Source organism: Hypanus sabinus, chromosome 14 (assembly GCF_030144855.1).
Source record: "Hypanus sabinus isolate sHypSab1 chromosome 14, sHypSab1.hap1, whole genome shotgun sequence".
NCBI classification, from domain to species: domain Eukaryota; kingdom Metazoa; phylum Chordata; class Chondrichthyes; order Myliobatiformes; family Dasyatidae; genus Hypanus; species Hypanus sabinus.
In genome coordinates this window covers 1,962,119-1,976,299 of record NC_082719.1, presented here as the reverse complement: position 1 = coordinate 1,976,299, position 14,181 = coordinate 1,962,119, and the positions used below count along the sequence as shown (strand labels likewise).

General features: G+C 39.9%; 1 protein-coding gene across 3 annotated transcripts in view; it reads right to left on the bottom strand.

The window, feature by feature from the left end:
• Positions 1 to 14,181, bottom strand: part of mapk10 (mitogen-activated protein kinase 10) — a 158,816-nt gene that overhangs the window by 111,992 nt on the left and 32,643 nt on the right. For 2 of the 3 annotated variants that reach the window (XM_059988688.1, XM_059988686.1), the window contains exon 2: positions 8,146 to 8,315. In XM_059988688.1, coding sequence (XP_059844671.1) covers positions 8,146 to 8,315 — 170 coding nt within the window. Of the gene's footprint in view, positions 1 to 8,145; positions 8,316 to 14,181 lie in introns of those variants that run through there. The other variant, XM_059988687.1, reaches the window with a different exon arrangement.

Genomic DNA, 14,181 nt, shown 5'->3' with positions numbered 1-14,181 from the left:
CCAAGACCGGGAGAAGCTGCAGAAGATCGTGAACATAGCCCAGCACACCACACAAACCAATCTTCCATCCTTGGACTCAATTTACACCACACGCTGTTGGAGCAGTGCTGCCAGGATAATCAAGGACACGACCCATCCAGCCAACACACTTTTTGTCTCTCTTCCCTCTGGGACAGGTTCAGGAGCATGAAGATTTGTACGGCCAGATTTGGAAACAACTTCTTTCCAACTGTGATAAGACCGCTGAACAGATCCTGACCTGGATCTGGGCCATACCTTCCAAATATCCGGACCTGACTTGCACTACCTTACTTTCCCTTTTCTATTTTCTAATTATGATTTATAATTTAAATTTTTATTATATTTACTTTGATTTGTACTCCAGGGAGCGCTAAGCGCAGAATCAAATATTGCTGTGATGATTGTACGCTCTAGCATCAATTGTTTGGTGGCAATAAAGGAAAGTAAAGTAACCTGTGCAGCAGCTCTGAGTGTTCTACAGACATGGACACCAAGATCTCCCTGATCCTCCACACTGCCAAGAGTCTTACCCTTAATACTACATTCTGTCTTCAAATTTGACCTACCAAAATGAACCACTGCACACTTATCTGGGTTGAACTCCATGTACCACTTCTCAGTCCAGTTCTATGTCCTGTTGCTGACCCGCTGTAACCCCTAACAACCCTCCAGACTATCCACAACACCCCTAACCTTTGTGTCATCAGCAAACTTACTAACCTACCCCTCTACTTCTTCATCCAGGTCCTTTATAAAAATCACAAAGAGGAGGGGTCCCAGATCAGATCCCTGAAGAACACAACTGGTCACCGACCTCCATGCAGAATACAAACTGGATACAACCACCCTTTGCCTTCTGTGGGCAAGCCAATTCTGGATTCACAAGGCAAAGTCTACTTGGATCCCATGCCTCCTTACTTTCTGAATGAGCCTTGCCTGGGGAACCTTACCAAATGTTTTGCTGAAATCCATATACACTACATCCACTGCTCTACTTTCTTCAAAGAGCTTTGTTACATCCTCAAAGAATTCAATCAGGCTCGCCCTTGACTAAGCTGAGCTGACTATCCCTAATCAGATTATGTCTCTCCAAATGCTCATAAATCCTGCCTCTCAGGATCTTCAACAACTTGAAGTCAGACTCACTGGTCTATAATTTCCTGAGCAGATGACAGATCTTTCTTGAACATCACAGATTAAACAATATACTGTTCATAGTAATAATAAATACAGAAAATACAATGATGAGATCAAAACATGATGCAAAGATAGTGGTGCAGTCTCCAATTCCCACAAATAGCAATGCGAAACAATCATGTGATGTCGTTTGAGCAATAGTTATAGGTGAGTACACTTGGGAAACTTTCTGAAATAGTGTCATGAAATCTTTTACACCCTTCTGAAATTACAGTGAAGCAGTTTAATGTCTCACCACAAAATGGCACCTTGGGCATACAGCATACCCTGAAATACATCATGTGAACTTCAGACTCGTTTGCTGAAGTAGTTGAAATGGGAACTGAAACCTGAGTAGCCACAACACTTCATTGTCTCTTATTCATTTCTCAGGATGTATATGCTACTGCCAAGGCCACCTCCCCAATACCCCTTGTGAACCACTCAAGCCATTTCAAAGAGCATTTAGTATGTCAACCACATGGGACACGTCTGAAGTCAAGACCAGGTGAGGACAGCAGACTTTCTCACTCATGAATCAAATGGGTTTTTGCAGTAATCTCATGGTTTATGTCATTATCTTTAAACAGATTAATTTTTATGCAAAATCCAAATGATTAGCAGAACTAAAATTCCACAGCTTTCGTGTTGGGAGATGAAGTTTGAGTCTAGATAGTTAGTCCAAGTCCCTGGATCACTAGCACTGTGATTTAACCATTCCTTTACTATCAAACTTTTAGTTAAGTTCTTAACCAACTTATAGTAACAATTATTGTCCTCAGTCAAGTCTCTTCATATTACTTAATACCGAGACCAACTTCAGATACAAAAAACATCTCCATAGATTCAATAAGCTTCTCACTGAGGAAGAATGTGACAAACCTGACTCCCTGTTCCTTTATGACCATTCAATTCTGAATCAGTGACGCAATCTCTATAAACCTTGCATGGACCCTCAGAGTAGTCTACATAGCCCCAGGTGCATTATACAGGCTCATGATGGTTGTTAGATGCTTCCTCTCAAAAAATAATATAATTGTATGCTTAGAACCAAAAAACAGCAATTGTCACTTATCTTTAATATAATTTCTTCAGGTTGGTTTCATTGGGGACACAATGATTAAACAGTAAACCACTCAGTGATCTGGCAAAAGATACAATCAACAGAACGATTTTTGAAAAACAGTTGTGGAAGTGTGGAAGAAAGTATTATGTTGCTGAAACTAAGGAAAAGTTAGGTTACAACCACATTAAACTATGCCAAGGTGAGAAATACATATGGAATTCTTACAAAGACCCAAGAAGCACTGAAAAAAAATTCCAAGGAGGATATTCGCCATTTCCATTCTTCAAGCTTGCCTTCCTATGCTATTGATTAGCTTAAATGCTTCACAAATCATCTGTCAGTAACTTTCAAGTACTGGAGGAATATCTTTGACAGGTAATAGAAATATTATACACTGGATTCTGATTTCTGGGGACATAGCAGGATCTTTAGTCTAATTAAGCAGCTGCCCCAATTACCCGATATTTCACGGAAATCTATAAAAAAGGTATTAAAAAAGATGAACAACTGTTTAACTGAGAAACAAATTATGTAGTTAAAGGAAATACATAACAAATTGAAACACTACCAATACTACCACAGTACTATAGAACTGTGTATTAGTTTCTAATATTTATCGAAAGGCGGAATTCATCTAGCTTACACTGCTGTGCTCTTTTGATTGACAGTAAATGAACAAATTCAGCAGAGACACCTAGTGCACATTAATAGACTGCCTTCATTGCCTTGCTGCATGAAGTGTCATAATCCAACAAAAAATTTCCTGGCATCCTGTGTCATCACTAGTTCATGTTCAGATGTGTTTAGAAGTTCAAGCTGAGGTTAAGTAGTGTTACACAAAATACAGGAGGAGCTCAGCCGGGGAGGCAGTATTATGGAAATAAATAAGCAAGACTCAAAATGAGTGGTGACATGAGGATGGCTTTTAATTTGGTCCAATAGGGTAATATTTTTGGTTCATGTCAAATCCTTTCGTGGCATTTTGGCAAGGGTCTGAATTTTTAGCAAGTCAAAATAAAAAACAACATTAGCAAAAATCACTGCTTTTTGAATTGGTGTCCGTCAGACCAAATAGATAACACAAGCACACACAGCTAACGCTATTTAAAAACTGTTTGTTTTAAACACAGTGTAGTGTCTAACGGCCATGCAAGTGCACATTTAAGGTAATGTAGTGGGTGACAGATGATACATACTATTCATAACAGAAACTGTTCTACGTAATTCACAAGCACCGTCAATGAGTTGTTGTGTTCACTTTAAATGACAGTGTCTGACGTAATGACGTCAGTGTCAGGTGACTGCTTTAGGTTTTGTTGGTAATGGAAGTAAAAGGCTACGGCTTTTGTTAGGCACATAAAATGACTCTCACATGTTTTATTCACAAATCCTACACTGGTGACCCCCACGTGATTGGGCAATTCCAGATTTACTCAAAGACATGTTGATCAACACAGTGGCTTTCAAGTTGCTGGAGCTTTGGGAGCAGCACACTACCTTCCATGTGGTTTGCACAAGCAGAAACCCAGTTCGCGCTGAGATAAATCACTGAGCACAATACTACATTCTTCTATGTTACAGCATTGCTATGTAATTCCACTGCCACCAGGCTGGCTGGTAGAAAACCCACCTGCACATGATAAATATGTCACTCTGAAAACTTGTTAATTACTTTTGAACTATTTGAGTCTGAGCATGCCAAACACTTGCTGTCCTTGACTGGCCTGGGTGATGCTAGGCCTTCAGAACTAGTGGACTACATGCTGTCCCTCCTTGGCAATCACCATCCTTGCTTTATTTTTAAAGAACTCTTTATGCAGCAAATGCCTGATCAAATTCATATAGCCATCACTAATACACCCATGAAGGACTATAAGGGGTATGTTAAAATGGCCAATAGTCTACACTCAGCCAGGTGCATCATTCTTCCTCCTTTCTGTGTCTCAATAAGCCCTGTCAGCTGAGCCACAAGCAAATTCATGCCCTTGGCTCCAAACCAATTCTAAGTCTTTACCAGGCATGCTTCTGCACAAGCGCCAGGGAGTGCCAACCATCAGGCAGCTTCGACAGTGCCAGCACATCAGGACATCGGAAGTCTGCGAGCACCATGGGATCCAGCTGCCAGGGTCATCTATTGTTCATTACGGACACCCTTTCAAGGCAACGTTGTTGTGTGACACGGGCACTGAAGTGAGTGTGCTGCCAGTACAGCCCACTGATTATAAGGCAGAGAGCAATGGACCCTCGCTAGAGACCACTTGTGGCAGCAGAATCAGGACTTGTAGGTCAGTGGACAATGTTACTCATGAGACTTTGTCTTGGCTAAAGCTGCTAGACCTGTCCCTGGCGCAGATCAGCTGCCACCAAAGGATGGACAGTAGAATCTATCAACTGCTGGCTTCTGGACGCAAAGAACTTTGGGTCGTTACCCTGTAGCCACAGTAAGTTTCCCTTGAAGAGTGCATACACCGCCACATGTTATTTCACTCACCTACTGGGTGAATTCCTGAACCTCACCAAGCCCATTTTCCACTACAGTCAAAAGGCAAGCACAACATTTCCACAACTGGCTCACCAACATGTGCCCATGTGTGTAGACTGGACTCAGAAAAGCTGGCCAGCACACAGGCCAAGTTTGCTAACATGGAAATACTTGACGCAGGTCAAATAGTCCTTAGGGTTCACCCCTAAGCCTGACAGTGGTTGCTGTCCATGACGGTTACCACCACCTTAATGAGGCCACCACTTGTGATCATTACCCAATCCCACACATTCCAGACTTGTTGCCACATTTAACCGGAAAGACAATTTCTTTCTAAAGTGGACTAAGTCAGAGGCTCCCATCATGTGTCTGTGTGTGCTGAGGATGTTCCTAAAGCAACTGTTATGACCCTATTTGGCCCACTTTAGTTTCTGCACATGCTGTTTGGGCTGAAAAATGTAGCACAGACTTTCCATTGACTAATGGACTTAGATTTTCATTTTGTTTACCTGGACGACATACTCGTCACCATCGCATCCAAAACCAAACACTTAACACATCTCTGCACACTTTTCAAGTGCCTAAGCCAACATGGACTGATTATTAATCCTGCTAAATACCAGTTCGGGTTGTCTACCATTGTCTCTTTCTCGGCCAACGCATCTCTGCAGAAGGTGTGAAATCCTTGCGGCAAAAAATGCTGCTATTATGGACCTTCCATTGTCCCACATTACCAAAGCACTGCAACAGTTTTTAGGTATGGTGAATTTCTGCCACCATTTCATTCCGTGAGCTGCTGAACTTGCGCTCCCCTTGTATGGTGCCCTTAAAGGCGGTTCCCCGATCACATGCTTGAGTGGTCAGCAGACATGATCAGAGCATTTGATGACACCAAATGAACTCTTTCAAATGCAACTCTACAGGTTCACTTGCTCCCCAAAGCACCTAGCTATCACTATTGACACCTCATACAATGCCATGGGTATAGTGCAGGAACATCTGGTTGCAGGTGTGTAGAAGCCACTCGACTTCTTCAGCTGGCAGCTCCACTCCCCTGAGCACATCTGACTGCGAGCTTCTCTATCTGGCCATCACCATTTTTGTTTTCTACCAGAGGGTTGGCATTTCACCAAGTTCATTAACCATAAGCCCCTCATGCAAATGATAGCCAAAGCATCAGAACCTTGGTCTGCACAGCAGCATTGTCAACAGCTAACATACAGCACATCAAAGAGAACACTAATGCTGCGGCTGATTGCATCTCACGGTCTGACTTCGATGCTATACACGTTGGATTTGACTATGCAGACGCAGCAGTTGACCAGGCTACTGACCTAGAGGTTCATGTTTACCAGACAGCAGTCACAGGCCTGAGGTTGCCAGATGCTGGTGTTTCTTTCCTGTATAATGTCTGAACCGGTTGCTCTTGTCCCACAGTGCCTACAAACTGGATGTATAGTTTTTAGCTCCATTTACGGCCTGGCACATCCAGGCAGGAAGGCTTCACAGAAACTCTTTACTTTGAAGTTTGTGTGGCACAGCCTTAGGAATGATGTGTGAGGCTGGAGTGCAGCCTCTGTTGCGTGTCAGCGGGCGAGAATTAAACATCATGTTCGACCACCTTCGGCAACTTTTGAGATCCCTGAGTGACGATTTGACCGCTTCAGCGTTGACCTGGTCACTCCCCCACTCCACAGTTTCAAACATCTCTTTACCATGGTGAACCGGACCTCCAGATGACCACAGGTTGTCCCTCCAGAGTCGCGGATGTAGCCCGGGCATTCATTGATATCTGGGTTGCTTGGTTCAGCACCCTGTCTCGATGTTTCTGCCGACTGCAGTTTCCAATTCTTTAACAAGCACCTGATTCTAGTTAGAAACTGTTCAATAACAGTGGCCTATCCTAATTAAGTGGCAGAGTGTCCCAAATTAATGAAGGGAAACCCAGCTATTTTCATCATCAGATTAAGGATCTGACCCAAATAAGTGGCTTCTCTAATTAACCGAAAGCCCAATTAACCAGAATCCACAAGATGTTGTTTAGTTTCGGGAAATTTCTGCAAAGAAGCTTTGATTTTAAATGTAGAGACTCAGCAAGTCTAGAAACGCATCTGTAACTGAACTAAAGTGTTTTCAGGACATGCCCTATGAATTTTTATTGCATATATAAAATGCATTGTTTATTTATCTTTACATAACAACATCTAGGATGTGTTAGTGTATTTTGATTTTTGTACAAGTTTGAACAAGTGGAAATTTTATGTAATATGAAGGTTATGTTCAAAAAAAGGCATCAACCTAACCTGTTAAATTAAGAACTTATATCACAAGTCCTGGTTATGCGGCCACTGACACCTGGCAATTATTGATAATGGCTAGGGTCACCCACCTTGTATGGGCACTGCCCAGAAGAAGCCAATGACAAGAAAAATTTGCCAAGAACAATCATGGTCACAGAAAGACAATGATCGCCCATATCACACGATTATACACCACATAACAAATGAACGATTCATCTATAACCATGCATAGTTTCAGATCACAGCCAATGATGTCCTCTTTAAATGTAATCATTATACCAATTCAGGGAAACATGTCAACTACCTTGTGCACAGAAAGATCCCACAAACGGGCTAAAAGATAAATAGCAGGACAATTTGACATTTTTTTGTTGATATTGGTTGAGCGGTAAATAGTAATGTGGTTATCACATGGAACCTCCCTGATTTTTCCTGGATAACATTTTAGTAACTTTAAAATTCATCCAGCAGGGTAGGTGGGGCCTTAGTTTTACACTTTGATGTATTGTGGTTCGATTCTACTTCCTTCTAACCAAGCTATTTTTGAGCTTGAGATGATACCCAATAAGCAATGCAATTGTTACAATAATTAAATACAGCATTAACTTTTACATTTCATTGACCTCATGAGTGTATAAGAAACACACTTAACCATAAGCAACTGTTCTAACAAGCGGATGTAACTCCAGTGAGTGATGCTTTTTCCCATTAGTTATATCAACTCTGGAGGCCATGTAGTTGGTTGACTGAAATATTACCCCAAGTTGAAAGGTGTATATAATGGATTCTATCCCCATACTCTCCCCTTTCATTTTGGGTGAGGGAGCAAGAGGATGCCGGCAGACAGATTTGACACAGAGTTGCTGGAAGCATAGAGAACCTGAAAATTTTCCAGGCAAGTCACTCATTTTGCTGCAGGTTAATATTCACCTCCTACAGCCCTGACAAAACAAATGAACTCCTGTTAGCACAGAAATAATTCTAGTCAGCAAGTTATTGAATGATTTCTAATATGTGCATCTTTGCTCTTCATGTTTTTAACTTCTTCGCTCAATACAGAAGGCCAAAACGTGCTTGGAAAATTTACATTGCATACTCACCATACAATTCCCTGAGCTCCAGAGCCAATCGGCTTTAGATTCTGGTAGCGTTTGAGAACTGTGAAGGTAGAATCGCCTACTTCAACACTGTAGAACTGGTTGTCCACCTTGCTTTTACTCATGTTGTAATGTTTAGCGATATATGAAACATCCACGTGTTTACCAAAGCCCTGCAATCACAAAGGAGTCATTAAGTTCTGAGATTCGAATATCACAGTATTATGCTACCAGTTAGCAAAGTAATTCTTAAATAATAATATACACTCTTCATACTGTCATTAGAATTGTAGAAAAGTTATTCTCTTTAACAATTGACACCTAAAATCATGGAAAAAATTATCCCTAAGCTTTAGTTCTTAAAGCACTTTGTTTTCTGATTAACAGTCCTAGACTGAACAATAGAAACAGGGGCAGCTGCTACCCTTTAATGGCGACTCAAACATTTCCAAAATCTAATATCAACTGTTAAAGTAACTGGCTGTGAAAGCAGTGAGATTTGTTCCTAATCTTGAACAGTTATGCAAGATTGTATGAAGTAGTTTATGACTATACTAAGGTATAATCTGGTTTATATTTTATAAATGAGTTTTCATTAAATTCTATTCAGTTGTGATGCGGAAAAAATAAACAAATTTATTTGTGTTCGTGACATCAATTCTCACAGTTTGTAATTCTAAGTGCAGTTACCCTTTATTGTAGCACAACTACCGTATGTAAAGAAAATGTCATTATTTTTGTTGTAGCTTGTTCATTGATAAGAAGTTACTAATGAATGAGTTATTTAAATAAATTGCATCCATTCATCAAGCTGATTCAATTAAAATACTGCAATGAACATTTTAAATACAGTAACTACAATATTGAGATGACACACCTAATGAAGTCTGACAGACCTCAACAAGTGAAATACATGAATCTTACCCAACCAAATTCATAAGCAATGGCCCCTTTATATAGTGGAATAACTATCTTTCATTTTAAAGACCTTACTTACTTCATGTAATTCATTTTCATGTCCTACAGAATTCAATTACTTTAAAAGTAAGCAAGTAAAATTTAAAATTGCCACCAAGTCTATCATCCTGAGACAATATCAATGTTTACAACCTTCCAGTTTCAAAAACTTTCATTAATCATTTTATCCTGTCATGTAAGCAACCTCTGCTTTAACTTTGAGAACCCTAATTGCATCAACACATCCCCTATGAACCATTTCAAAATTCACATTAATACTGATTGCATTTCATATATTGATCCACCCTATCAACTCTTGAATGAACTCTATTAAGTTTAACAAAATAACTTGCTATTGCTGTTCCAGCTGTTTTAACTAACCCATAAATTTTCTTGGTTTGTATTATTATCCCACATCACAGTGTGCAGAAACTTACTCACTACTAATGGCACACTAGCTGGACTATATTACCTGATGTACCCTTTTCTCCCTTTTTCGAACAGAGGTATCACATAGGCAACCCTCCAGTCTTCTGGAACCACTTCCGCACCCACAGAAATTTGACAGATTGTGGTCAGAACCCAGTGACATCATCGGAGCCCGACTGCATTATCTTAAGAAGGATCCCGCCAGCACTGGGAAGGTGGTGCTTGCTGCCTGTAATTTAAAATATGGTCAAGTCGAGGCAGAAAGCCAGTGGGTAAGTCCCCCGTTCTATTCTAACTGCTGTGCGCCTGGTATATACTGAATCCCACAGCTTCTCACTAAGTAATGCACTTTCCCAATCAGCTTTTGTGGAACAAATAACATTGCCCTACAAAAGAATATGATGTAGAGCTGCTTTTATGTGTACAAAGCTAGAATTTCATGATTTTTCCCATATAGTCTCTCCATAAGTCACACAGAAATTCAATGGAAAAACAGAATAAATGAGCTCTACTTTTCCCCAACTGTTCCTAGGCAATTATCTTTAATGTCCTTGACCACAGCCTTGGAATGATGCATTGAGAAAATGTAGGTGCTCTAGGTTGTTGCCAGCTGCCCGTCTGCACCCCAGAGATATTTGCAAGTGTCCATCTACCCCGTGGGTAAAATACAACAAGAGATAACTCATACCTTGATATGACTACAACAGAAAAAGTACCAGCAGCCTCAAAAAGATATAGTACCTCCTTGCGACTTTGAAATCAAGACAACTAAATCTGGTAAAACTTTAAAAGTGGCAACTTCAAGTAAACAAGGAAAGAACCTAAATATTTTATTTCAGAAAGCTGGGTGGAGTAGTACTCAAAGTCTACAAGTAGATGCTGAATGTGTTGCCACGGTAGCACAACAGTTGGCACAGTGCTATTAAACTCAGGGTACTCCGGGATTCAGGCGCTACTCTGTTCATCTTCACCATGGAATGCGTGGGTTTTCCCCGGATGTTCCCATTTCCTCCCAAAGTCCAAAGACATACCGGGTAGGTTAAGTTGTCCTGTGATTAGGTTAGGGTTAGTTGGGTTTGTTGGGGTTTTGTGGCTCATTTTGCTTAAATGCATAGTGGATCACCACAAACCAAAGACAAGTGAAGAGTAAATCAATTTAATTGTCTATGAGAATCACATTTTGAATAAGTACTTAAAAACTAACTTCATGAATCTCTAATATAGGTAAAAAGGTCTTAACATAAACAAAGAAAAAATGTATAAGGTATGTCTTCCAGTACTAAACAGCAAAGATATTATCAGAAGATAATCCCATATGAGATCCCACAGGAATACAAAACCTGATTATGACCTAAAATATACAATACTTCCTAGAAGTTTATACAAAGAAAATTGTTGGGATCAAAGTAACTGACATAACAGAATCTGCAACTGAATTTTGACTTCACTTGCATGAAGATCACAGATGGAGTCAAAAGCTATGAATCCCAAAGACGAACATTATGTATTAGAAGCTGCCAAGACTACAGGCAAAAGCTATAAAATACTAACATTCATTTTGCTTGGCTCAGTGCATACAGGGAAATATTCATACAAATAAATCAGCAATATATCTGTGAAAAGCAACATTTACCTACAAATCATATATTTCTGTAAAGTAATTTTTTCTAGTATGTTTTCTATTACTTGACTGAGGTAACCTGTCACAACATGCAGTGCCAACTGTTCATCTGTTCAGTTGTATTTTTTTTAATTCTTCTTTCCTATCCTTCAATAATGTGCTTCTCCACTCTTTACTTGTCAGCTGCAGAGAAGAGGACTAAAACTGCTGATTTAATTGTTTTACCCACAAGTATTGATTAACTAGCTATGTTTCTAGTATTTCTTGAAAAAAACACTGAAATACTTGAACAAATGCATGATTACAGGTTAAAAGTTACAAACTCGTACATTAAAATATTAACTTAGAATATAGACTGGCAATATTAAGTCACACATTTAAGAAAGAAAATCAGTATCAGTTAGGATTCCTACTGGCCAGCAGGAAAACAGCAGAGCACACACTCAATAATGTGACACAACTGGGAGAAGACAGGATTTTCCTGGAGAGATTTGATTTGACACATTTTACGGGTTTAGGAGGTTTTCTTGCCAATGTGACTTACTGTCATCCACACAGAGGAAAATCAAGATTTATAGTTACACTTAAAGGGGCAGTGCCTTAGAATTGAGGGCTACAGAAAAGGTAAGGAATCACACATTTAAAATGGCAGAATAGATTAGTTGAGATGAAAGATGTTGATCTTGAGAAGCTCCTGTAAAGTTCTGCAAAAAGAGATAAGGCTGTGAGACAGATGCAACCTGGAAGTCAGGGTGCTGCAAACAGCATGAAAGGATGTGGCAAACGTATTCAGCACCACTTCCAACATCCCTTGTATGCCCACGCTGTCAGAAATAGTTTAGTAACTTAGTCAAGACAGCTTAAGTTACAACTAATCATGGCCAAGACAAGGAAGGTGAAAAACCATACACCAACTATTTAGTATCCACAAGGAAAAATACTCCTATTTCCTCAGCAGATTTAGCAATATGGTGATGAGAAATAGGATGCTTGGAGCTGACCTGAGAGAAACAGATAATTAATGGAATAAATCACGAATGGACATGCACTTTACTTAAATCTTCTATCACTGCTTGCCTGTTTTTTTTATTAATCATGTCCAAGTGTTTTCTCTAACTTGCTTATGTAATGCACATACAAAAGCTGAATTAATGTCAAATACATTTTACATTTGCAGAAGCATTCCAGATCTGGCTCATAAATCCAGTGTGGCATCACAAGTCCAGATACATACTGTCCGCTCAGATGTAATTTAAATGACTTAAAAAGTAAAAGTCAGGTATAGCCTAGCATATATTACCTGTCATTAGTGAACCAAGTAGAACATTACACAATTCACCATTTTTTATAGTTATCACTAATGTTACTGGCATTTTCAAAAATGTCAAAAATTATTTGAATCTAAATGTATGTGTCTCGATCAATGGTTCAAGATTTTGAATGTTAGTCTAATAACAACCATTATGCACACTCCTCTCCTACCTGTATAAATGTTACACAAGAAAGACTTTCCCTTACCTGATGAGTACAGACTGCAGAGAAAATTCCTAAATATCTCATCATCAGAGGTTACACCTAAATCATCAAATGAAAGAAACTGGGCAGCTAACGTGTATCACGAGCTAGATAAAATTACATGGAATGAAACAACCATGCTATTATCATTATTCTACAAGCCCACATGCAGAGCACCATCTGCAGTCTCCATACATGGAAACCAAGTTAATTTTCAGTACCGAGTTGCTATTTTCTCTTTATATTGTACCAGCTCAATGGAGAAATAACCAATTAAAATGTCTGCGATGATGAACTGCTTGCCCAAAAGGACATCAAGGGACTAAGGGTGCCATGGTCATTTTCTCACTTAGGGAAAAGCTCCAACTCCTCTGCCTACATCTGGTCTGATTCCTGACAACACACAGGAGGAAGCACAGCCTTCTGACTGAAAGATGGGCTGTGGGAATTGGTTGAGTGCAATAAACCTGTGATTCAGGTATCTTGTAGAAGCAATCATATTTGCTGATGCCTTCTTTTTCCCTATTCCAACATCTTCCCTTATCTATCGTCATCCTCTTCAAAGTGCAGACAGATAGAGAGGAATTCCAATTGAGAAATTATTTTCATTTCTCCCCCCCCCCCCACCTACCTCTCTAACTTCTAAATATTCAGTCACATTGTGGAAGTCCAGAGGTCACAGAGCTGATGACTGCTGTTAAGAGTTTGAGACATACTTTACTTTACAATATCTCACTGGGTCACCATTCTCTTTCTACTTCTAGTTGGCTGTTAGGTTGTGGCATATTACCAGTTAGGGACGGTAGCATAAGGAAATTATACAGAAATGCTAATTATGCACTATCCATCATCACCTCAATGCAGCTTGGTGGGCAGTACCACTGTTTGAAGACCGTCATCCCAACAGCATAACAACTATCATATAAGGTATGTCTGCAACAAACAAACTGGGGGAGCAACTCTGCGGGTCCAACAGCATCTGTGGGGGAAAATGAACTGTCAATGTTGAAAACCTGCAGCAGGACTGACAGCAGAGCAGGAAGACAGCTGAAATAAAGAGGAGGGGGAATGTAGATAGAAGGGGCTGCTGGGTAACAGGTGGAAACAGACAAAGAAAGAAGATAGATGTCAGTCCTGACAAAGGGTCTCAGCCTGAAACGTCAACAGCGCTTCTCCCTATAGATGCTGCCTAGCCTGCTGTGTTCTACCAGCATTTTGTGTGTGTAGATGTAGCTAGGTGGGAGGGGCATAAGGTGAAGGTGAAATCGAAGTGTGGGAGCCACTTATCTATTTTTTGACTGTATTATAATTTACAGTGCATTTATTATGTTAACCTGTCGCAGGGGTTGGGGTGTGGTAGAAACAAATGGTTTAGCTACATATTCATGCTTTATCTTAGTTGTTTTGTTTAGTCCAGTTGCTTAGAGGCAGTCAGGAATGGTACTTTTTCTTGACTGCTAATTAATTATGCTATGTTTAATCATGCTTAATTGGAATGTTTAGTTATGATAATTGGA